General features: G+C 40.7%; 1 protein-coding gene across 3 annotated transcripts in view; it reads left to right on the top strand.

Moving 5' to 3' along the window:
* LOC309704679 (vesicle-fusing ATPase) overlaps positions 1-20,785 on the top strand; it is an 81,871-nt gene extending 61,086 nt beyond the window's left edge. For 2 of the 3 annotated variants that reach the window (XM_082530026.1, XM_082530028.1), the window contains 15 exons: positions 2,444-2,519; positions 2,773-2,928; positions 3,518-3,717; positions 3,801-3,966; positions 4,231-4,305; positions 7,401-7,588; positions 8,541-8,636; positions 8,756-8,912; positions 9,019-9,152; positions 9,290-9,436; positions 11,608-11,742; positions 12,103-12,216; positions 13,392-13,447; positions 13,797-13,854; positions 19,895-20,785. In XM_082530026.1, coding sequence (XP_082386152.1) covers positions 2,444-2,519; positions 2,773-2,928; positions 3,518-3,717; positions 3,801-3,966; positions 4,231-4,305; positions 7,401-7,588; positions 8,541-8,636; positions 8,756-8,912; positions 9,019-9,152; positions 9,290-9,436; positions 11,608-11,742; positions 12,103-12,216; positions 13,392-13,447; positions 13,797-13,827 — 1,731 coding nt within the window. In that variant the 3' untranslated portion in view covers positions 13,828-13,854; positions 19,895-20,785. The remainder of the gene's footprint in view (positions 1-2,443; positions 2,520-2,772; positions 2,929-3,517; positions 3,718-3,800; positions 3,967-4,230; positions 4,306-7,400; positions 7,589-8,540; positions 8,637-8,755; positions 8,913-9,018; positions 9,153-9,289; positions 9,437-11,607; positions 11,743-12,102; positions 12,217-13,391; positions 13,448-13,796; positions 13,855-19,894) is intronic. The other variant, XM_082530027.1, reaches the window with a different exon arrangement.
* The last annotated feature ends 2,266 nt before the right edge of the window (positions 20,786-23,051 follow it).

Consider the following 23,051-nt stretch of genomic DNA (forward strand, 5'->3'; position numbering starts at 1 on the left):
TAGCACATTTACTACATGTGTTTTTGGAAAGTACATCTTTTAAAAACAAAAGCAATTCTAGAACAAAGTTGTTTTGATAGTGCCCGAAGGTAAAACTACATGTACTATATGTACTACGTGTACTATATGTAATCACTGGGGCAGGTTTGTGGGAACCTGTACAACAACCACAGAATTCCTAGCAAGTTCAAAAATGAAACTAATAAAGTTCCCTATGATCTGAACTGTTAACGTTGTCCTATGTTACTAATAGGCTATGGTCGCTAAGCTAAGCCTGTTAGCTAACGCTTGTGCTGGTATACACAAAGCAGATACATGAATTTACCTCATGGTTAGACCAGGGGTCAGCAACCTTTAACACCCAAAGAGCCATTTGGAGCCGGTTTCCACGCAAAAGAAAACACTGGGAGCCGCAAATACTTTCTGACATCTAAAATGAAGATAACACTGTACATATTGTTTTTTTACTTTTATGCTTTGTGTGAACAACTAAGGTGTGTTGCTTATGAAATCCATGAAGTGCTACAGAGAAAATTACGTTTTATTTATGTAATGAACACATTTTGAACTCTTAAAGAAATATAACAAAAGGAAAGATGCTGAACTAAAATGATCCAGCAAACAAAAACTGTTATATCACCTTTGTGCTTTTGGAGCCTTGACCTGACTTTTAAAAACTAATTGGAAAAAAAGCACTATGCTGCTAAAAAATGAAAAATAGATATTTGCAAAATTCTGCCTAAATATGTATTTTACCTGGTTAATGTGTGTGGGTGGGCGTGGTCTGCAGCAGTCTTTATCCTCAAGTCTCAAGTCAAGTCTCAAGTAATGTCAGGCAAGTCAGAGTCGAGTCTCAAGTCACTGGCGTAAAAGTCCGAGTCAAGTCACAAGTCTGAAACTTTGAATTTCAAGTCCTTTCGAGTCTTTAAAAAAAAAAAAAAAACGAAAAAATAATGTTGCAGTTATGCTAAATGTAAATATTAGACCATGTAATTTTTAAATCTGTGTTTTTCTCAACACATGACAAAATAGGGAACTTAGAAAATATACACAAATTGTGAAATTGCACCTCTTTAGAATGCAGCTCAATTAAACCTAGCTCCAAGAATAATTTTCACCGACAGTTCTGAGATAAGCTGCATGTTATTCTTGGATGCGGTTGTAGGACCGGCTTTAAAATCGCATGACAAAAATATCATACATATTAAAAAAAACTGCATCACCAACGTAGCCTGGAAAACATTTGCTAGTTAGATGAAGTCAGCTATCTCATCGTAGCATATTTATATGCATATTTATAATCATACGGTTCTTGGAGTGAGCGCATACGATCATGAAGTTTAGTAACTTCAGGTCACTGCAACAAGCCCAGGTACAGTTTACCGCCGGATGGGTGCAGGACCTTGAAATGCACCGTGTAGAACGAAAGACCATCGTACCTATCATAAGTTTACCAGTCTCACAAATCGTCGTCATAAATACACATTCGTTAACCGTTTATTAATAGGACCTTTGAGCTCAACGGTAATTAATTAGTAGTGGAAATAATTTCTGGTAGCATCACAGAAATGTAGCAGTGACAACAATACTGTATGCTGTAATCGCACTGGACAATTAGTGATACAAAAAACCAGTTTTATCCTGTGAATAAAAGTATATGTTTTTGTCAATGTACCATAATAACAGAAGCGAAACGCAATATTGTGTCAGGACAATTCACTATTTATGCTCAATAAATAAAGGAGCATAGCGCGACAATTTCTGTTCAGCGCCAGACGTGCTTGTAACCTATATCACCAATTATGTTAAGAAAAATGACGCATTAACTACAACAGCAGACTGACCTTTGTGGAAATGCTTGGAGCAGACTAACCTGTGAGCTGGAGTGTTCTGGGACGTTATATTTGGTCTTTGAATGGCTGCAATCCAGGCCATCCGTCGCCTCTTTGTTACTTCGGAAACATGAACAATTTCTCTTCAACGACGTAATCCGATAAAAACGATATCTTTACCCGTCGGCTTCCCGTGGCTGTCATGCGACCGGCTATTGCAGTTAATAATACAACAGCTTCTTGACATTTTTGTGTTTCTTTTTATCGCTGTGTGACTGAGTTCAATTGAAAGCCTGCGTGCGCTAGTACCGCTTGCCACGAGTTCACAGAATCCTTTGCGGTTTTACCCCTGAATGACGTCACATTTTCAATCTCTATATAATATGCATGTTAAATTTTATATTTGGGGTGAAATATCAAGTCTTTTCAAGTAAACCGGTTCAAGTCCAATTCAAGTCCCAGGTCATTGGTGTAAAAGTCCAAGTCAAGTCACAAGTCTTAGAACATTTTTTCAAGTCAAGTCTAAAGTCATAAAATTAATGACTCGAGTCTGACTCGAGTCCAAGTCATGTGACTCGAGAAGTATTGACCCTAACTCTGATCTCTGACAGATCGACGTCGGTCTGATGGTCGGCAACAGCCAGGTGATTTTTGAGAAGGCTGAGAATTCATCCCTCACACTAGTCGGTACGTTCTGTCTTGTAGTTTGCTCATAGCAAGCATGAACAAAAAAAAAGCTTTGCAAACAGGCAAATTCAAGCTGTACTAACAATTCATGTCGGTATAAATACAAGTGCTCCACAAGATGGCAGCAAGAACACATTCTCAGAAAAAAGCATTTTCTATGCAGCACCTCTGCCCACAAGAAAAGCTTCAATGCTTTTTTTCCTCACTGACTTTTCCTTATATCTGAGAATCGTTCCCCTTTATGTTTTAACAGGCAAGGCAAAGACCAAGGAGGCACGACAGACAATCATCAACCCAGACTGGAACTTTGAAAAGATGGGAATTGGTGGTCTGGACAAGGAATTCTCAGACATTTTCCGCAGAGCCTTTGCCTCCCGAGTCTTTCCCCCTGACATTGTGGAGCAGATGGGTGAGGAACCATTCTCTCATTTGTACTAAGCTAGAGTGATTGTCTTTCTTGGAGTATTTCTTGCATCTTAACCTCTGTTTCCCATACCTTAATGGGCTGATGATGACAAAATGTATCTGTTTCTATTGTTTTTGCAAGACCTAAAAAATGCAACATAAGCAGCTTGTGACTTGTTATGGATCAAACATTGCTGGGAAAACCTCAGCATGTTGTATGTACTGTGTGTATTCCCCATGCTAATAAAAAATAATATATACTGCAATAACAGAGTGAAAGAACAAAGCCACAGTACCTGTACCATACCCTTTATTTTATTCATGATACACACAGAAAATAAGCATTTATATTGATTTTACAGCCCATTTTATGAATCTAGTCTCCTCCCTGTGGCACTGAACACATTGGACAACTTCATAGCATGTCTGGCATCATCTGACATCTTCAGTGTCATTCCCATTGTCTTTCCTGCCCCATCTTTTTCTTTTATTTTACATCTGCCTTTTCTTCTTTCTGATTCTTCTTCTTTGCTTTTTCCTCTCTGCCTCTGTCCCTTTAACATTCATCATGCCGTCAACTTTCCTTCTTCCAGGCTGCAAGCACGTGAAGGGCATCATGCTGTTTGGACCACCAGGATGTGGCAAAACGCTGATGGCCAGGCAGATTGGCAAGATGCTCAACGCCCGCGAGCCGAAGGTCGTCAACGGCCCAGAGATCCTGAACAAGTACGTGGGAGAGTCTGAGGCTAACATCCGCAAACTGTTCGCCGAGGCTGAGGAGGAACAGAAGAGGGTAAGTAATACTTGGTGTTTTTTTCTGTACTTGTATTAAGCTAAAAATAAATACACAACTTACAAAGTTATTCGGACTTTCAGCTGGGCGCTAACAGTGGCCTTCACATCATTATCTTTGACGAGCTGGACGCCATCTGCAAGCAGAGAGGAACGGGCGCCAGCAGCACAGGCGTGCACGACACTGTTGTCAACCAGCTTCTGTCCAAGATTGACGGCGTGGAGCAGCTTAACAACATCTTGGTCATTGGTAAGTAGCATCAGAGGAAATGACTGAACCCATTGTTTGTCATCGCTAGCTGTATATGTAATGGTTGGAGAGCAGGAGTCCCTTACGTTCGAACACATAAGAGGCCTATATGAGTCAACAACAATCATTTTTTTATTTCCATGAAAGCTGGGAAAACCATTTTATCCATATTAAACAATAAATTTAGTTAATGCAGTGTAGCATCTTTAACAGCATGAATTCTTCTGGGTTCACAGTTATCTTGCCTTCGCTCCTTCTCTCCAGGTATGACCAACAGGCCTGACTTGATAGATGACGCCCTGATGAGACCCGGCAGGTTTGAGGTGAAAATGGAAATCGGTGAGATTGCATTTTCTCTCTAAATACTTGATCCTCATTTGGGTACAAGTCTCAGGCACACGTGGAATAAAATGTGATGCAGTGTGCTCGTTTGAATGGCTTGCTATAAGGTGGGGCACCATTAATCCAAACCATTAAAATGTCAGCTAAATCCAAATAGCATCATTTCCACAGCAGAACCATGATGATATTTTTCTGGCATATAAACTGGATTACACGTGGATTATTTCAGAGTTTGTAGTTTTGAGGCTGCAGTAGTGGTATTACTGTAAACCCGGGCTTATCCAATCATTGAGGTAAATGGAAAATAAGGCAACCACCTTTAAGCTTCTGAATGACACAAACACATTTTATTATACTCGGCCTATAAGACGTCACAGTACAAAGTACATATTGTGTCAGGAAAATCAGTGTTGGAAAAAATGTTTCTTCTTTAAATAAACGTACTGTCCTGGCTTTCTCCTGATGGTATGTAGAGGCATGCCACGTTAACATACCCTTTTTTTTTCCATTTAATTGAATAACATTTTGAAAATCCAACCGCAGTTCCTCTTCCAAAAAACAGCGTCTTTGTTACTCTGAACAATCCACAGAACACAGTGTGCATGCCAAATGGAACAACTTTATCCAGAAAAAGTAGTCCCTGTTTCTCCTGTCTATAGCTCATGGCCCTGATCCTACTACACCCCTCTTTATAAATCTAGTTAGCATCAGACATACTACAGTTAGCAGCAGGTCCTTCGGTGAACTCAGTGTTTCCACAGATTAGATGTGTTGCCATGGTCAGCTTTCGTATTTTGCACTACACACTGGGTTTTGAAAAGTGTAACCACACGTGAGACTGCTTTCAGCTTGCCCTGGAGTGATGTCACATGGTCTTCCTTTCTTTCTCCCTTTAACTCAGATGTACTCAGATGTGCTGCTAATTTTTTTCTTTTTTTTTATTGAGCAATAGACTATGTGCGCCTTACCATATGCTACTTCCGGTGGGGAAACTCCTGTAGGGCGCTTCGTTTCCGGTGTGGTATTCGCAGCTTGTTTACGGTGGGGTTTTCCAAAAAAAGTCAACCAAATGGACGAATCAAGCGGCGATTTACATTTCTCAAGATGTCTTCAGCATTTACAGAATATATCTATAGATGATGTTCATCGACTTGTCGATATTTTTCCCTCGCGCCTCAGAGCAAAAGAGAGAAAGGATTGAAATTTCTTGGTATTTTATATATAGAGTTCCCTCGTTTATCGCAGGTGTTATGTTCTAAAAATAACCAGCGACAGGTGAAATCTGCGAAGTAGCCAGCTTTATTTTTTACAATTATTTTAGATGTTTTAAGACTAAAACCCATCACTACACACTTTATACACTTTTCTTAGACATGCATGAACAGTTTCACACTTTTCTCTCTTGTTTAAACTCTTTCAAAGTTCAAACCTTCGTTAAAAAAAAAAAGAGTCTATTACAGAATGAAACCAAAGATCAAAACCTGTTTTCAGTTCCAAACATTTATTTGAGAAATAAACCTACAGTATATTTGTTTTTCTATAAATAATAATGACAGTTTAAGCTTAATTGCACCTCAATGCACCATATATATATATATATATATATACACACACACACCTGTGTGGTATGGTAAAAAAAAAAAAAAACGATAACTTCTACCTTCCTTTAGCATGTCCAGTTTGTTGACATGCTGTGTAGGTGTGTACTGATATCGATATAACGGGGAAACATATGGCTTTGACTATTGTTCACCTGTAGTTTGAATGCTGGACATTTGCCTGATTAAATCATAAGAACTGTCACTATACAGAGATGTGCTCCTGAATGTGGACGATGTGTCTTCTGCATGCAGTAATGCAGTTCTGCTTGTGTTGAGTGATGTAAACCAGCGGTCCCCAACCCCCGGGCCTCGGACCGGTACCGGTCCGTGAGTCGTTTGGTACCGGGCCGCGAGAGTTGAGGCTCAGGTGTGAAATGTTTGGTTTTCAGGGTTTTTATCGGTTTTCAGCGTTATTTTGTTATCGTTTTTATCGTTAACTTGGTTTTCCTGGGTCTTTTCATGTGTGTTATGAATAAATCTTCTTTTTTTCGGTACCAGTACTAGTTTTATTTTGTTGTATTTATCCGTGACACGTTAAAGGCCGGCCCGTGAAAATATTGTCGGGCATAAACCGGTCTGTGGCGCAAAAAAGGTTGGAGACCGCTGATGTAAACAAACAATCGAGCTACGCTCTTCAAACATCAAAATTGATCATTCGATTTTTTTATGACACAGCAATGGTGAGTGTTCCCACCCTCTGCTCTTTGTAACTTAACGTAATCTTTCCGTTTTCGTATTTTGGACATGATTTTGGAGTCCACCTTCGCAGTAGCGATTGACTGCAAAATAAAGCTACCGAAAATGTACAACCCTACATCCGGTCTTAAAACAGGAAGTTAGCATTTTCTCGTGCACAGGGTCTAATGCAAAATACAAACTCTCTCTGCTGCTAAAATTTGATACCAATGGATTTAGTGTGAAGTGGTACTCAGTAGCACCCATGTAATTCAGTCAGCTCCGTAAAAAATATGAAGTTTGGGGCATAAGCTTCATTAAAGTGTCTCTAATCAGTAGCTAAAGCATTTCTGTTAGCTAGTTAATATTAGCACATAAAGCAAGCTAGTGCCCAGAGACAGTAGCTACTGTGCTTTCACCCACTAGTTTTTGATGACCCTTTCTCAAGCAACGAAATGAGTATTGTTACTGTTGCCATCTTGGATGTAACAAGAGTATGACCAAGACTTATAAAACCAACTTAATTTTTAATTCAGTATGAGTGACTGAGACCATGAACTCAGTAGGAAGGTTGTTCTCCCAAAGACTTGCAGTTCTTCTTGTAACCTCCGACATTGCTCCCTGGTGGGAGCAAATAATACACATTTAAGGGATTTGAATGTTGGCTTCCATTTTAATACCCAGAAGCTATATCCATCTTTTATACTGTCTACGGCTAGTGCTAGTTGGAAGCTCAGCTCGAATGTTTTTGAATAGAAGCCTGTATGCTAATGAACTTTCCTACTCTTTTTTTTTAACCCTCATTCTAATCTCTAGGTCTTCCTGATGAAAAGGGACGCGTCCAGATCCTAAACATCCACACCAACAAGATGCGAAGCTTCAACCTTCTCGCTTCCGACGTCAACGTCAAGGAACTGGCAGCAGAAACTAAGAACTACAGCGGTGCAGAGCTGGAGGGTCTGGTCAGGGCTGCGCAGTCAACCGCCATGAACCGGCACATCAAGGTCACAAGGCACTTCCTAATACACAAAGCATACATAGCGCTGTGTCAGTGTAATGACGAAGCAGAAACACCATCCACGTGAATAGTTTTCGTCTAAAACACAGATCAGATATCAGATTTAAATATCAGTGGCTGTAAAAACCATGGACAACAGCATCTCCCCAAAACTGAAGCAAAGATGTCACGTCAGTTTTGGTGCCTGGCAGCAGTATAGGTCATAAACCCTGCCTCCTCCAAGTTAGTGGATGGCACAAATATGCTTTCTGCCAATTTAGGTAGTTATGATTTTCTTTCTCATTAGTTCATTTTAATTACTGATTTGCTGCTGCGCATCTCTGTTCAAGAAATGCAGTTTACTGCAAACCACAGCAACTGATGCACTTCAGGGCAGGGGTGTTGAACTCCAGGCCTCGAGGGCCGGTGTCCTGCAGGTTTTAGATATCACCCTGGGTCGACACACCTGAATCAAATGATTAGTGCATTACCAGGCCTCTGGAGAACTTCAAGACATGTTGAAGAGGTAATTTAGCCATTTAAATCAGCTGTGTTGGATCAAGGACACATCTAAAACCTCCAGGACACCGGCCCTCAAGGCCTGGAGTTCGACATCCCTGCTTTAGGGCATCAATGCATTGTTTATATCACCCAATGCATATATATTACTGTCTCTAAGGGAGAGCCCAGACACACTTCAGTGGAGGTTAATTTCAGTGACCTCATTCTTTCGTCTACTACCCACAGCTCAAGGCCATAGATGAGGGTAGGAGCATAGATCAACCAGTAAATCGACAGCTGTACACTAGCTCCTCTGCTTTCCTTAGTCGATTTTATGCTCATCTGAAACTTACTGACTTTTGTTTTTTGTAGATATTTCAGATTAGTAGTGACAGGGGATTGAATTGATATTGCCCCATTAATTTGTCATAATTTAAATGTGATGATTTCATCTCCAGGCTACCTCTACAGTTGAGGTGGACATGGAAAGGGCAGAGAAGCTGCAGGTCACCAGAGATGACTTCATGGGATCCCTCAACAATGACATCAAACCAGTATGTCTCTGCTGTTTTCAGAGATGATGTCATGAGCTTATGTTATGAATACAGTTCAATCCAGTGATATGAAAAAGGCAAAACAACGTTCCTAATACTTCTTCTTTAAATTTTCTAAGGCATTTGGTACCAACCAGGAGGACTACTCCAGCTACATCATGAATGGCATCATAAAATGGGGCGACCCAGTCACTCATGTTCTGGATGATGGAGAGCTGCTGGTACAGCAGACCAAGAACAGTGATCGCACACCACTTGTTGCTGTTTTACTGGAGGGTAATTAGTCAGAAACACGTCCAGCTAGTACCCCTGCGAGGAGTATTAATAGAAAAATGTCCATCCATCAGTAGCAAACTGTACCTTCCCCTTTGCATTCCAACAGGCCCACCCCACAGTGGAAAGACAGCCCTGGCAGCTAAGATTGCAGAGGACTCACAGTTCCCCTTCATTAAGATTTGCTCTCCAGACAAGATGATTGGACACTCAGAGATCTCCAAGTGCCAGGCAATCAAAAAGGTAAATGCAGCAGTGTCTTTTTGACTTTACACCAGTTCATTAAATAATCAGATGTTTACATTTAAAATTGTAGGTTTTCTTGTCGTTTCTCATGCATTAATGCCTTTCTGTCTTCACTCTTCCTCTCTTTGTTTCAGGTCTTTGATGATGCTTATAAGTCTCAGCTGAGCTGTGTTGTGGTGGATGACATTGAGCGTTTGCTGGACTATGTGCCCATCGGTCCACGTTTCTCAAATCTGGTCCTTCAAGCTCTGCTGGTGCTACTCAAGAAAGCTCCACCCAAGGTCAGAGTTCATCTGAAAACTGTATACACACTTTAATGTTGTGAACAAATATATGTTCTATATGTATGTCTATATGTTTTAGCTCTGTGATGGATTAGCTACCGTATCCTTCTGTGGATAACTTAAAACCCCCTGAGATTTCAACAAGCCCATTTTTTTCAGCAGCTTTAGTGTAAGGAGATGCAAGCCAAAACCCCCCAGAAAACCCCCCAAACTATTTCACTAAAGCACCAAATGTGCATTATTACTATTATTAGTTTGAAAATAATAGAACAAACAAAACTACACTTACTTGTGATTCTTGTCCACTTGTTCTAGCAAAGAAATAAGCTGTGAATCAAATGTCGCAATATTTATTTATTGCAATACTACAATAATGATATCTCTAGTTTTATAAAGAATGGAGTGACATTATCTCTATTGTCTATAGTCTTTGTGGCACCAACATGTATGTTTCCTTATACGTAGTTCTGGTCTTTCTATGATATTCTGGTGATAATAAGAAAAATATAAAGCAAATCCAATGTCAGCGAAATTAGTTAGTTTCGTGCATACAGGTAGAAAAGTTCATCTGTATCTTCAGCTAGCTAGCTAATTTTCTTAGTTTAGCATAAATACTCAAAAACGGGCAGTAAAAATGAGTCCGTCGCTGTCCAGTAGGTAGGTTACACCACTTTATGCCACTTATCCTTCTAAAATTCATTGTTTGCCAGTTAGCAAGAGAAGTACTGGCATGTGGATTTGATTAGTTTTCAATAGAAGTGCTAGCTAATTTCCCCCATTAATAGGCTTTGTGCTAAGCTAAGCTAGGTTACAGCTTAGCAAAGAACAGATAAATATAGAATATAGAATATGAGTAAAACGCGCCGATTGTTGAGTGAAACGGATGAACCAGAATTTGGTTTGTAAAAATGGTGCAAGATCAGTGATGTGGAACTGGTTTGGTGTTTGTCAGATACAAAACAAAGCACATTTTTTGTAGAACATGCAAGCGGCCGTCGTTATTGTCATATTTGTCGAACTAAGGTGCTCGTAAATCTGGGAGTAATCTGGGTCCTAAACTCCGTTCCCTTCAGGCCCCAAAGTCAAACGAACACACAGCATCACTGAGAGTTAAAAACTATCTAAATTCTTTCATCTTTAATAAAACGATCAGCATTGCTGCTTTACCAGGTGCGACTATGAAGTTTAACAGCCAGGCATCCATGAAAACAGAATTTATTACATTTAACGGAGTTAGAAGTTAGCAGGAAGCTAGCGGAACTTAGCGCGCTAGTTTTGCTAGTTACCTAAACATGATATAGCATGTTCTGACTAAGAGATTTCTGAAAAAATTCAAACGTACAGCTCTGCTATCATTTCCAACATAAATGAAGACAGGAAACTAAACAGCAGTGACGTTTGTAGAGTTACTGAAGGAATAGAGCAGCTGTGATAGAATACAGCATTAATGAATTAATGGTACGGAAGTGGAGGAAGCAAGAAGAATGAGTTGAATAAAGTTTGATTTATCTGACTGCTTTGTTTCGCTTAATGTGCCTTATAATCCCGTGCACCTTATGGTCCGAGAAATACGTATTTGACTTTTTTATTTGGCACACTGCAGTTTAATGTAGCAAAGCACCTCTTTTTAACTTCAGTAGATATTATACATGGTTATACTCAGGATATGTCAGCCCATTTCTACTGGAAATGCCTTTTGGTTAAACTTTCAGCAAGGAATTTACATTTGCACTGTTAAATTGTTATATAGCTTTAATGCTTAAAAAACAGCTGCTTGTTTAAGTGAAAATAAATGGATGTTTTTTTGCGCTAGTAAAGTTGTGGAGTTGAATTTTGTCTCGCATCAATTATATCGTCAGTTATATCGTTATCGCAAATTTTCAAATATATATTGTGATAAATATTTTTGGTCATATCGCCCTGCTCTCTGTAGGTACTGATGGACATAACTGTGTTTGTTTTTCTGAAAAGTTTTGTGACATGAGATATGGTAGTAAATTTACTAATAACAAGAAAAACCTTTTGTAAAAATAAAGTCCACACAGGGCTTGTAAGACCTTTAATGAAGAAATTAATCATTCATAAGCACAGAAAATAACTGGATAATTTGCCGTAATTTATGTTGTAATCAACAACCTACAGAAACAAGTAATTTAAACCTCCTGCAGGGCCGGAAGCTGCTCATCATCGGCACCACCAGCAGGAAGGACGTCCTACAGGAGATGGAGATGTTAGATGCTTTTAGCACCACCATCCATATCCCCAACATCTCTACTGGGGACCAGCTAATCGATGCCTTAGAGGTAAGATGGCCCCATCGTTTCAGACGCACAAATGGCCACAACATACAGTACAGACAACAGAAAAAAATCACGTTCATTTTAGAATAGGTCAGCATGCATGTTTTATTGCTTAAAGATAAAAATAATCATAATTGTGCACTTAAACTAGCACTCAGAGGTGAAGGTGCTGAATTATACATAACCACCCCATTCCCAAAAGGATAAATGCATGCGCATACAAAAACAAGAAATCTTGTGGTGAAAAACCTATTTAACTGAAAATAAAAGCCTAGCTGCTAAAGCTGAAATAAAAGCATGTTTTTCCATAACTTATACCAGAGACTTTAAGTGCTGCTTGAATTGGCTTTATTGTCTTTGCAGCTACTGGGAAGCTTCACAGACAAAGAGCGGGCCAGCATCGCACATCAACTCAAAGGAAAGCGGGTCTGGATAGGTATTAAGAAACTCCTCGTGCTCATCGAGATGTCAATGCAGGTAGAGAAGCAAGGCGACATATTGAAAAAGTTTTGTGTGTGAGCTGTAGTGTGACAGACGAGTTGACTGATGGTTTAGTATTTATTTTAGTATTTATTTATTTATTGTCATTGTCAAGAACAATGAAATTGCGTTTGGGGCTTCCATACAACCCAAAAAAAAGAAGAAAATAATAAATACCCCTTAAAACCCAAGTGTACATATTTAACCCAGTGTGACTCCAATGCAATAAGACAATCCTTAGCAATAATGTTCGTAGAAATTCAGACAAAGACCTGAGAAACATGACAAAATACAACAATGCAACCCATTCAATATTATTGTACTGTGAGATATGATATCAGATATGATAGTTATCTATTTAAGAAAGAGGGGGGGGCAGGAGGGGGAAGAGAATAAAGATATGATGCACCAATGCAGACCAGTTCATTGCTATTAAGAAGTTGGATATGGTTATTGTCCGTGAGAGGGGGGCAGAGAGTTCAGGAGACTCACAGCCTGTGGATACAGGCTGTTGGCCAGTCTGGATGTTCTGGCCTGTATAGACCTGTACCTTCTCCCTGAGGGCAGCAGATGGAAAAGGTGGCGCGCAGGGTGATGTTGGTCCCGCAGGATACTGTGCACCCTCCTCAGACAGCGAGTGGGGAAGATATTACTGATCTCTGGCAGACTTGTTCCAATAATTCTGCCAGCTTCTTTCACCACCCGCTGGAGTGCTTGCTGATCGGCCTTGGTGCAGCTGGGGAACCACACTAGAAATCCATACGTCAATCCATACGTTTAAAGTTTGCTTGGTGATAAGCAGTAGTTTGGGAACTAGCAATAGAAATTCTAACTGGTCCATTTACTAGACCTTGAGAGGGCTTGTGTACCCATCTAAATTGTGTTGTTTGCTATATTTTCCAAAAGATGACATTCCTGGAGACAATTTGTGGCCCAAAACTATTTTAACTGTTCAGTATTTATCAGGTTATTACAAACACAATCAAGCTAGAATTGACTAGCATAGTGACTAGAGCCTTAGAAAGAGTTCTAGGGATGTAATGGAGCATCCTAGTGTCACTGCCTAATGTCGTTAGGAAATATGAGATGTGACTGTATGATTCAGTGTGAACCTTTTCCTTCTATTTCTACCACTCTTCAGTTCCTCTCCGTCTTTATTTTGTTGTCTCTAGATGGATCCAGATTACAGAGTGACCAAATTCTTGTCTCTGCTTAGAGACGAGGGGGCGTGAGTACAACTGCTCTGCAACAATTTCATTAACTTTCATTACCTACCATCATCTCTCATCAGCCTAAACCTTCTTATTTTTATCATTATCTCCTTTCCTTTCATATGTTTACCCCTTTTTTAAAATAGAGTATCAGGATGTTGGTAGCATCACTGAAAGAGTACACTTAACACATCTAATTTACAATAGCCAAGAACACAATTTGTTTTAAAAGGTTCAATCTTGTATTCCCAGATATAACAGATATAGTAGATGCTCCTATTGTGCCAGTAGCACAAAAAGGCTAACAATCAGCTACTCCGTTTTCAACACTTACTAACACTAATGGCTTTATTCTGCAATCACCAGGTTGAATGAAGGTGACCAAATCCGAATATAAGCTGTTGGTCGCTCTCGCTGTGTACTGGTAAGGTGAACAACAAAGCGATGAAACTAGAATATGGAGCTGTAGCTTGCTAATAAGGTATTAGCATTTTTACATAGAAATGGTAATTAATGGCCAAATATTACAACATTCACATTAGCATGTATAGTTTATTTTAGCTAAAATTGGCTATATTAAGGTTGTTGTAAAACCAAAAAAAGCATATAGACATAACATAAAAAATATATTGAAAGATATAGAAGAGAGCTCCCAGTGATTATTATTTATAATGGATTAAAGGTTGTAATTTGTAAAAGAAAAGGAATTATTGTTAATTAAATAGTTTAACTTAAAATGTTCCCGATTTTTCATTCATTATATCATCAGCACGTCATTTTTTTAATCCACATATATAAACATTATCTCATCAGCCTAACATGACATTCTAAATGTCATGCATGAAGTTTTACTACCCCTTTATTTTATTTCACTATCCCATGGTGCCTTAGTTCATGCTTATTAATCTTTGATTCAGAGTTTAAGTTTGTTTGCATGTTTTAGTTTTTATACAGGGTGGGCCATTTATATGGATACACTGTAATAACATGGGAATAGTTGCTGATATTATGTGAGGGGGCAAACTCCTCAAGATGGGCGGTGACCATGGTGGCCATTTAGAAGTCGGCCATCTTGGATACAACATTTGTTTTTTCAATAGGAAGAGGGCCATGTGACACATCAAACTTATTGGTAATGTCACAAGAAAAACAATGGTGTGCTTGGTTTCAACGTAACTTTATTCTTATTCATGAGTTATTTACAAGTTTCTGACCACTTATAAAATGTGTTCAATGTGCTGCCCATTGTGTTGGATTGTCAATGCAACCCTCTTCTCCCACTCTTCACATCCTGATAGCAACACCGCAGGAGAAATGCCAGCACAGGCATCCAGTATCCGTAGTTTCAGGTGCTGCACATCTCGTATCTTCACACCATAGACAATTGCCTTCAGATGACCCCAAAGATAAAAGTCTAAGGGGGTCAGATCGGGAGACCTTGGGGGCCATTCAACTGGCCCACGATGACCAATCCACTTTCCAGGAAACTGTTCATCTAGGAATGCTCGGACCTGGCACCCATAATGTGGTGGTGCACCATCTTGCTGGAAAAACTCAGGGAACGTGCCAGCTTCAGTGCATAATGTCATGATTCGGCTGTGTGGCAGGCAGGAGAGGACCCAAACGCAAACTCACGGAGACAAAACGTAAACTCAAAAACAGACGCAAAACTAGAAACACTCACATGAGGCATGGACCTTCAAAGTAAAACAGGAAACACACTGACTGAATTCTAAAACATGCAAACTTAACAGCAACTGGGGAGACAGAACATAGGAACCTGAAACATGGTACAAAACATCACAGTGGACATAACATGGAACACAGGGAAGCCATATAACAAAGCCAAAGAGCTAAACCTAAGATAACCATAACTGAGATCCAGGGAAACAAGAAACAGTACATCAAAGGACTCAAAACATAAACCATGATATAAAAGCACAGGATCTCTTCCAAATAAAATAGGAAACAAAGTGAGACGCAGACATGATAACCAGAACTTGACAACGTAAGACACAGACATGAAACACATGAAGAGCAGGGGAGACTTAACATGGGTTGGAAACACAAGGGGGAACTAATAAGCAAATGAACATAGGAGACCTAAAGAGCTTAACATACTATAAACATCAAAATGAACTAAAACTCAAAACACTGGCTCCTAAGACCCAGGATCGTGACACATAAAGAAGGAAACACATCATCATGTAGCAATTTCAAATATCCAGTGGCCTTGAGGTTTCCATTGAAGAATGGACCCACTATTGTTGTACCCCATATACCACACCAAACCATCACTTTGTTGTTCCAACAGTCTTGGAGGGATCCATCCAATGTAGGTTAGTGTCAGACTCATAATTCCGGTTGTGGCGTAAGATGGCTGCATCGACGAGAGCTCCCAGTCATCTCAGCAAAAATGTTATTATTTATTTTGTACTGCTTTCAATTTCTGTGCGCACAGCGCGATCATACACTCGGTATGACAAACAAACGCTTCTGGAGCTACGTTCGTCAGCCAGTTCGGACTTTACAGCGGGTTTCGACTCCGTGGACGCTCTGCTGTCTGGGATCCTTTGTTTACTCGCGCGACGTCGAGGTAAAACAAAGAGGGGGAAACGCGCTGGAGTTTTGTGCCGAACGCGACAGAGAAACAGCAAGCCACCTCTGCCCAGCATCCTGCTCGCGAATCTCCAGTCTCTGGACAACAAACTTGACGAGCTGCGTGCACGGATTAAACACCAACAAGACACCAGGAACTGCTGTGTTCTGGCCTTCACAGAGACATGGCTGGAGCCCAGCGTCCCCGACTGCGCCATCACGCCGGATGGATTCACTGTTTACCGGGGAGACCAAACGAAGGACTCAGGCAAGAAAAGGGGAGGAGGGGTGTGCCTTATGGTTAACTCCTCGTGGGCTAGAGATGTGTGTATCTTAAAAACTTACTGCTCTCAGAGCCTCGAGCTGCTGACCATTAAAGTCAGGCCTTTTTACCTCCCGAGGGAGATCAGCTCAGTTCTCCTCTCAGCTGTTTACATTCCCCCACATGCTGATAAAGCTAAAGCTATGGACGAACTGTATAACATCATTACTGGACTTGAGAACAAAAATCCATAAGCTGCCTTTATTGTGCTGGGAGACTTCAACAGAGCCAACATGAAGAAGGTTCTCCCCAAATACTATCAGCACATCTCCTTCCCCACAAGACGTGATCAAACACTGGACCATTGTTACACTCCATTCAAAGAGTGCTACAAACACCTCCCCCACCCAGCTTTTGGTAAGGCAGACCATTGTTCCATACTGCTGCTGCCTGCATACAGACAAAGACTGAAACAGGAAAAACCAGCTTCCAGGGTTATTTACAAACGGGACAGTGAGGCTGAGGAGGTCCTGCAGGACTGCTTTGACACAACTGACTGGCAGATATTTGTGGATGCAGCTGATGGCAACATCAATGAACTCACAGACTCTGTCATTGGATATATTGGAAAGTGCATGGATGATATCATCACAAAAACCACTGTCCGCATATATCCAAATCAGAAACCCTGGGTAAATAAAGACGTTCGCGCCAAGCTAAAAGTGCGGACCTCTGCCTTTAACTCCGGGGACGCTGATGCATATAAAGCAGCCAGGTACGACCTCCGAAAGTCCATAAAAAAGGCCAGAAAGGACTACAGGGACAAAATGGAGTCCAGCTACCACAGCTTTGACACCAGGCGACTGTGGAATGGACTGCACTGCATCACTGACTACAAGAAGGTCAACACAGGCAGTGTTCAGCCCGCTGCATCTCTTGCAGATGAGCTCAACAACTTCTATGCTCGTTTTGACGCAGACAACAGAGAGCAGATCCTCTACCCTCAGGAGGACAGTGAGGCTGCAACTCTAACTCTGAAAACAGAAGCTGTGAGATGGACCTTTAAAAGAGTAAATCCTCACAAAGCTCCAGGACCAGACGGCATCCCAGGCCGGCTACTCTGAGTGTGTGCCGACCAGCTGGCAGAGGTGTTCACCAACATCTTCAACCTCTCCCTGAGGCAGTCAGTGGTCCACACGTCCCTCAAAGCATCCACCATCATTCCCGTTCCCAAAAAATCAGTGGTCTCCTGTCTGAATGACTACCGTCCTGTTGCACTGACATCCGTCATCATGAAGTGCCTGGAGCGGCTGGGCAAAGGTCACATCTGCTCCTCCCTCCCTGACACACTGGACCCTCTTCAGTTTGCCTATCGGACAAACAGAGCCACGGAGGATGCCATCGCCCTGGCAACGCACACCACCCTCACTCACCTGGAGAAAGGGAATACATATGCAAGGATGCTCTTCATCGACTACAGCTCGGCATTTAACACCATCATCCCCTCAAAACTTGCCACGAAGCTCGTCGACCTTGGGCTGGGAACACCGATCTGCAGATGGATTCTAAACTTCCTCACAAACAGGCCCCAGGTGGTGAGAGTTGGTAAGCACACCTCCTCATCACTCATCCTGAACACAGGTACGCCACAGGGTTGTGTGCTTAGCCCCCTCCTATATTCCCTGTTCACACACGACTGTGTTGCTAAACACGAGTCCAACATCATCATCAACTTTGCGGATGACACAACCATCATAGGCCTCATCACAGACAACGATGAGACGGCCTATAGAGAGGAGGTGATGGCGCTGTACGAGTGGTGCCTGGAAAATAACCTGACTCTCAACATCAGCAAAACTAGAGAGATGATAGTGGACTACCGGAAACGCCCAGTCAGAGAACACCAGCCCATCCATATCAACGGTGTCAAGGTCGAAAGGGTCAGCAGCTTCAAGTTCCTTGGAGTCAACATCACTGAGGACTTCTCCTGGACCCTTCACACAGACGCTGCTATCAGGAAAGCTCGCCAGCGGCTTTACTTCCTGAGGAGGCTGAGGAAGTTTGGCATGAACTCCAACATCACCTCAAATTTTTACAGGTGTGCAATCGAGAGCTTGCTGACGAGCTGCATCACAGTTTGGTACAGAAGCTGCTCTGCCAGCAGCCGTAAATCACTACAGAGGGTGGTGAAGGCAGCAGAGCACATCACTGGCACGAGGCTTCCAGCCATTCAGGACATTTATCTCCAGCGATGCCTCCGTAAAGCACACAGCATCATCAAGGACCACAGCCACCCAGCACATCAGCTCTTCTCCTTGTTACCATCTGGCAGACGTTACAGTAGCCTGTCTGCTCGGACTACAAGACTCAAAAACAGTTTTTACCACCAAGCCATACGACACTACAACACTTAAACACACACAACACAGCACTCAGAAGCTACCCTGCAGCTTCACAAGTACTCTGTTTAATCTGCACTGGTCACTCCACTTTATTGTCATTGATATTTATATTTAAAAGTGCAATACTGTAATTTTCTGCTGCTCATTCCTGTGCAGTATCCCATCTGCCCTCCCGTCATATTTCTTTTCAAGATTTTCTTATTTAATCACTAGTGTACATATATTTATATTTATAGATACATATATATTTAGTCATCTTTTCTCTTTTACCATGTCTCTCTAATATTTTGCTCCTTACTATTTTTCTATTTTCTTTATTATTTTATTTTATTATATTTTCTCCTACTGTATCATGCTGCTGAGTGACTGCTGCTCGTCAAACACATTTTATTGCAATGTTGACCCTGTGCTAACTTCCATATGACAAATAAAACTGAAAACTGAAAAACTGAATAGTGGTGATTTTGTTTATTAACTTCAACACTCACATAGAAGTTTGTCTCATCACTGAACAAAATCTTCTGCGTGAACTGAGGGTCCTGTTCCAATTTTTGTTTTGCCCATTCTGCAAATTCTCCGCGCTGATCTGGGTCATCCTCGTTGAGATGCTGCAGTAGCTGGAGTTTGTAAGGGTGCCATTTGTGAGTAGCTAATATCCGCTGAAGGGATGTTTGACAGTTTGCTAACTGTAGCATGGGAGATGGGTGGTCTCGGTGTCTTGCATTGAAATCTGCTGCAATGACCCGGTTACTGCGTTCACCAGATATCAACACAATTTCGATCCGCTCCTCACATGTTAACCTCTTCGACATGTCAATGGCTGTGAACAAAGAGAAACTTGTAAATAACTCATGAAAGAATAAAGTTACGTTGAAACCAAGTCACTTAATCTATGACCTCAGTAAACACTGTCCTCTTGGGTTTGTCAGCTCAGCTTATCGAATACATTATGATGTTTATTTTATAAATTACAGTCTTTACAAGGAAGCTGAGAAAGAAGATAAAGCAGCGTGCGCTACCGCCATCTTTCACTGACAGTTTCTTGTTTACTACCCTGTTAAAGCCTGCTCATACCAAACAACGACTCTAGTGTTATGGTGGGGGTTGCTAAAACGGTTCAGTCTAAAATGGGAAGTGTGTTGATGGATGCAAACCAACCTGTAAGACAGCTTGCTTTCTTTTCCCACTCTTCCCTTTTGTAGTGATCGGAGCTTCTATGAGTAGAGCCAACCAGAGGAGCAAACCAAACACACGACAATAGACACGCCACCCAGAAATAAGGAAGAAGAGCAGGAAAAGAAGAGATCTTCCTCGAATCCATCGATGCATTTATCTATGTAACTACACACCTGGTCCAAGAGAGGAACAAACAGGTTCCTCTATAACTCGGCATGTATCTGTAGGCAATACCACAGAATCACTTCCCTCCTACTCGGCATTCTCATCATCAAGTACACACATCAGAGTAAAACACTGGAAGTCGTACTGTTAAAAAATATTATCTGTAAAAAAAACTAAAACCTGAAAAAAACAATAGATCATTGTAACAAAAAAAGTGGTGTTATGTGAATTGTGTGTATAAAAAGAAAAAAAGAAGAGTTAAGAATTTAAGTCATCTATGTTTTTAAGCTAGTCTTTGTTGTATTTGTTGCATACCTCTCGTCTGGCTGCAGGTAATTATTGTTATTATGTGTATCCTCACAAGCAGTATCAAATGGAGCACATGCAAAAATGCCGAAGCCTTTTGAATATCAAGATGTGATCACAAAGAGGCTTTTAGTGAATATTTAATAGTAGTTAAAAAAAGATGATGTTCCATGTGTAAATGTAATCCCTTTAAATATAAAGTATGTTTATGTTCTGTAAATAGTATACATAGATATAACGAAGATTATCATGAACTTAAGACTACTTCAAAATGTATCAGTATCACTCTTCTTCCCTGTTGCTATGGAGATGTTGACTTTACCAGATTAGTGTAATAGTGAAAGTAAATCTTGGATTGATGGCCGGCCTGTCTGTGTTGTGTACAGTACAGTTCAGTTTAGCTCTTATAGTTCTGGCATCATCAGTGTTAAAAACAAATCTATAAATATATCCTGCACTCTGAACATCCAGACCTTGACTACGTCTCTTGGTGGTCCTTTGTGGGAACTCGTGCGCGTGTGAGTGTGTGCGTGGAGTGTCGAATGGGATTGTGCGTGTGCGTTTCAGTCTGTGCATGTGAAGTGTAGAAAGCTGCTGGTTGATTTGCTACGTTTGTTTTCTCATGTCATGTGTTCAGTGCTTCAAAGTAAAAAGTTCTTGTTCTGTTTGACCATTGGCATCGTGAGCGTATGTGCGTGTGTGAGTGTAAATATATGTCAACATGCAGATATTGCAATAAAAAAAGAGCACATATGCACAGGAAATGGTGTCATTTCTTTTCTATGTGCCGTCCAGAACAAAAGGCTCTGAGATCCTGTAGATGCATTTTGAATTAACAAAGTGAATATTACATGAAAATTACTATAAAATGTTTATATTTTTATTGAAATGACTGCGTATGAGACAGCGCTACCCTTCTGTGTTCACATATAATTGGACACTAAAGATTCCGTAGTTTAGAATATTCTGGCTTAAATGTCAACGACAGGATTAGCAGACATCAGTGATTAGTTACTAACTCATTCAACTAATTGGCTTCCTGTAAAGACCAATGATGTTATGAAAGCATTATAATATCTGTAAAACAAACAAAAGAAACATCTTTACAATAATTCCAAATTATTTAGCTGAGCACTATAAATTTTAGGAATTGTTAGACATTTGCTAAGCCAAAGTGTCAAAAAACAAACAAAACTTTAGCTAAATCAATGGGAAGTGAAAACATACTTAATATAATAGAACTTGGAATATGAAATAAACTAAAATGTGCAAGCTGAGTAAGAAAGAGTCCTCAGCTACACTGTCACAGACTGCGTCTTTCAATCTTGTAATATATGTGAAAACACAGACTGTATATAAAAGATGGACAAAGCCACTGTTGCATTATGTATTAGTTTCTCCAGGACGTCACACCTTTTTGCTAGTATGCTTTGTTTGTTATTTAAGCCAGAACCACTTTTACTCCAACGAGTGAAATGCTAGGTTATTAGCTAACAGTAGCTTGCTCGGCTAGTATCTATAAACTTTACAGACGCAGAAACAAAGACACGTGGTGAGTGCGACAGACTGATGGAAGTATACTTTGCTGTGGTCTGTAGGGGAAGCAGCATCAGAGCTGGTAACACCAATAGACTGATTAAACTGATTAGGATGGCTGGTTCTGTGACTGGCTGACAACTGGACACTTGTGAGGTAGTGGAACTGTTATCCATCATGGATAATTCAGTTAACATGCTCCACAAGGTACCAACAGCCCAGTTCAGTAACTCACTGCTGGGCTTAGCAGAGGCCAAGCCCAGCAGTGAACAGCTACAGTGGCCTGTGTTCTCACACCTGTCAGTGAGAGTTCCTCCCCACTGATTTGCACTGAAGAGTCTCCAAACTGATGAATTGTAACTAAATGTATCAATAATTTTCTTATATGTGTGTATTTAAAAATGTGACCTGCTGTTACAGTTGGTGTTATATTTGGTACTCATTCAGTTTAAATAGGGTGCAGTCAGATTAGCATATCTTTTTAAGCTACTGGCCGAGACACAAGGGAAGGAAGTTCATGTCAGATAAATCCTTGGTCCTCTTCGGTCTTCAGCACTCTGGTACACTCTCTAAAAGTCTAAAATAAAACAACAGCAAAAGTCTGTTACTGTCAATATTGATACAATCTACAGATTTGTATCATCCAAGGCTAATTATTAAATGGACTGGTTCTTAAATAGCATTTTTCTACTCTGAGCACTCAAAGCCCTTTACACAACTTGCACCTTTACCCATGGACTTCTTTTTTTTCTACGCACTTCTTGTCTAACATTCACACACCGATGGATGCATCAGAGAGCAACATGGGGTCACTATACTTGGCATGCAGACTGGGATCAAACCACCAAACTTCCAGTTAGTAGGTGACCTGCTCTACTATCTGAGCTACAGCCACCACTACCTGCAGATAACTAAGTTCACCTTTTTAAGGTCCATGCACCATGTCTAGCAATCTGTGTTTGGGCAGAACAGGAAATATTTTTCTTGCTTATATTAAGAAGGTTTTACTGCTTCCTTTAAGTTGAATGAGAAATGTATATTTTGCCAAGTTGCCTTGTGTCTTAGCAATGTTATTTCATATGAAAAGGGTTCCTGAGGTCTCCATGATTAGAAGTCGGCTCTATGTACAGATGTGAAATAAGTCAAACCTCAAGTAGGCCAAAAAAACAACAAAAT

The sequence above is a fragment of the Aulonocara stuartgranti genome (assembly GCF_965226115.1).
Source record: "Aulonocara stuartgranti genome assembly, chromosome: 4".
Taxonomy (NCBI): domain Eukaryota; kingdom Metazoa; phylum Chordata; class Actinopteri; order Cichliformes; family Cichlidae; genus Aulonocara; species Aulonocara stuartgranti.